Genomic DNA, 226 nt, shown 5'->3' with positions numbered 1-226 from the left:
AAATAGCGAATAATATAAGAATATCCCAAAAGTACCTTAAAAAACCCTGACCCCTGAATGATTGTCCCGCAGGGCATCAAGGGCATGATCGAGGACTTCCAGAGACGAGGTCAAGTCCTGGTGTTCGTCGGCCTCAAACCGCGCGTCATGGAGACCATCAGCGCTCTGCACGAAGGCGTCACTGTGTGTCCTTGCTTCGAGCAGCTGGACGAAATCCTGGCAGGTA

General features: G+C 51.8%; 1 protein-coding gene across 1 annotated transcript in view; it reads left to right on the top strand.

The window, feature by feature from the left end:
- Positions 1-226, top strand: part of LOC119591775 (sodium-independent sulfate anion transporter-like) — a 31,961-nt gene that overhangs the window by 28,601 nt on the left and 3,134 nt on the right. The window contains exon 10 of the mRNA XM_037940521.1: positions 73-223. Coding sequence (XP_037796449.1) covers positions 73-223 — 151 coding nt within the window. The remainder of the gene's footprint in view (positions 1-72; positions 224-226) is intronic.

Source organism: Penaeus monodon, chromosome 29 (genome assembly GCF_015228065.2).
Source record: "Penaeus monodon isolate SGIC_2016 chromosome 29, NSTDA_Pmon_1, whole genome shotgun sequence".
NCBI lineage: Eukaryota > Metazoa > Arthropoda > Malacostraca > Decapoda > Penaeidae > Penaeus > Penaeus monodon.
This window is presented reverse-complemented; position numbering and strand designations above follow the sequence as displayed.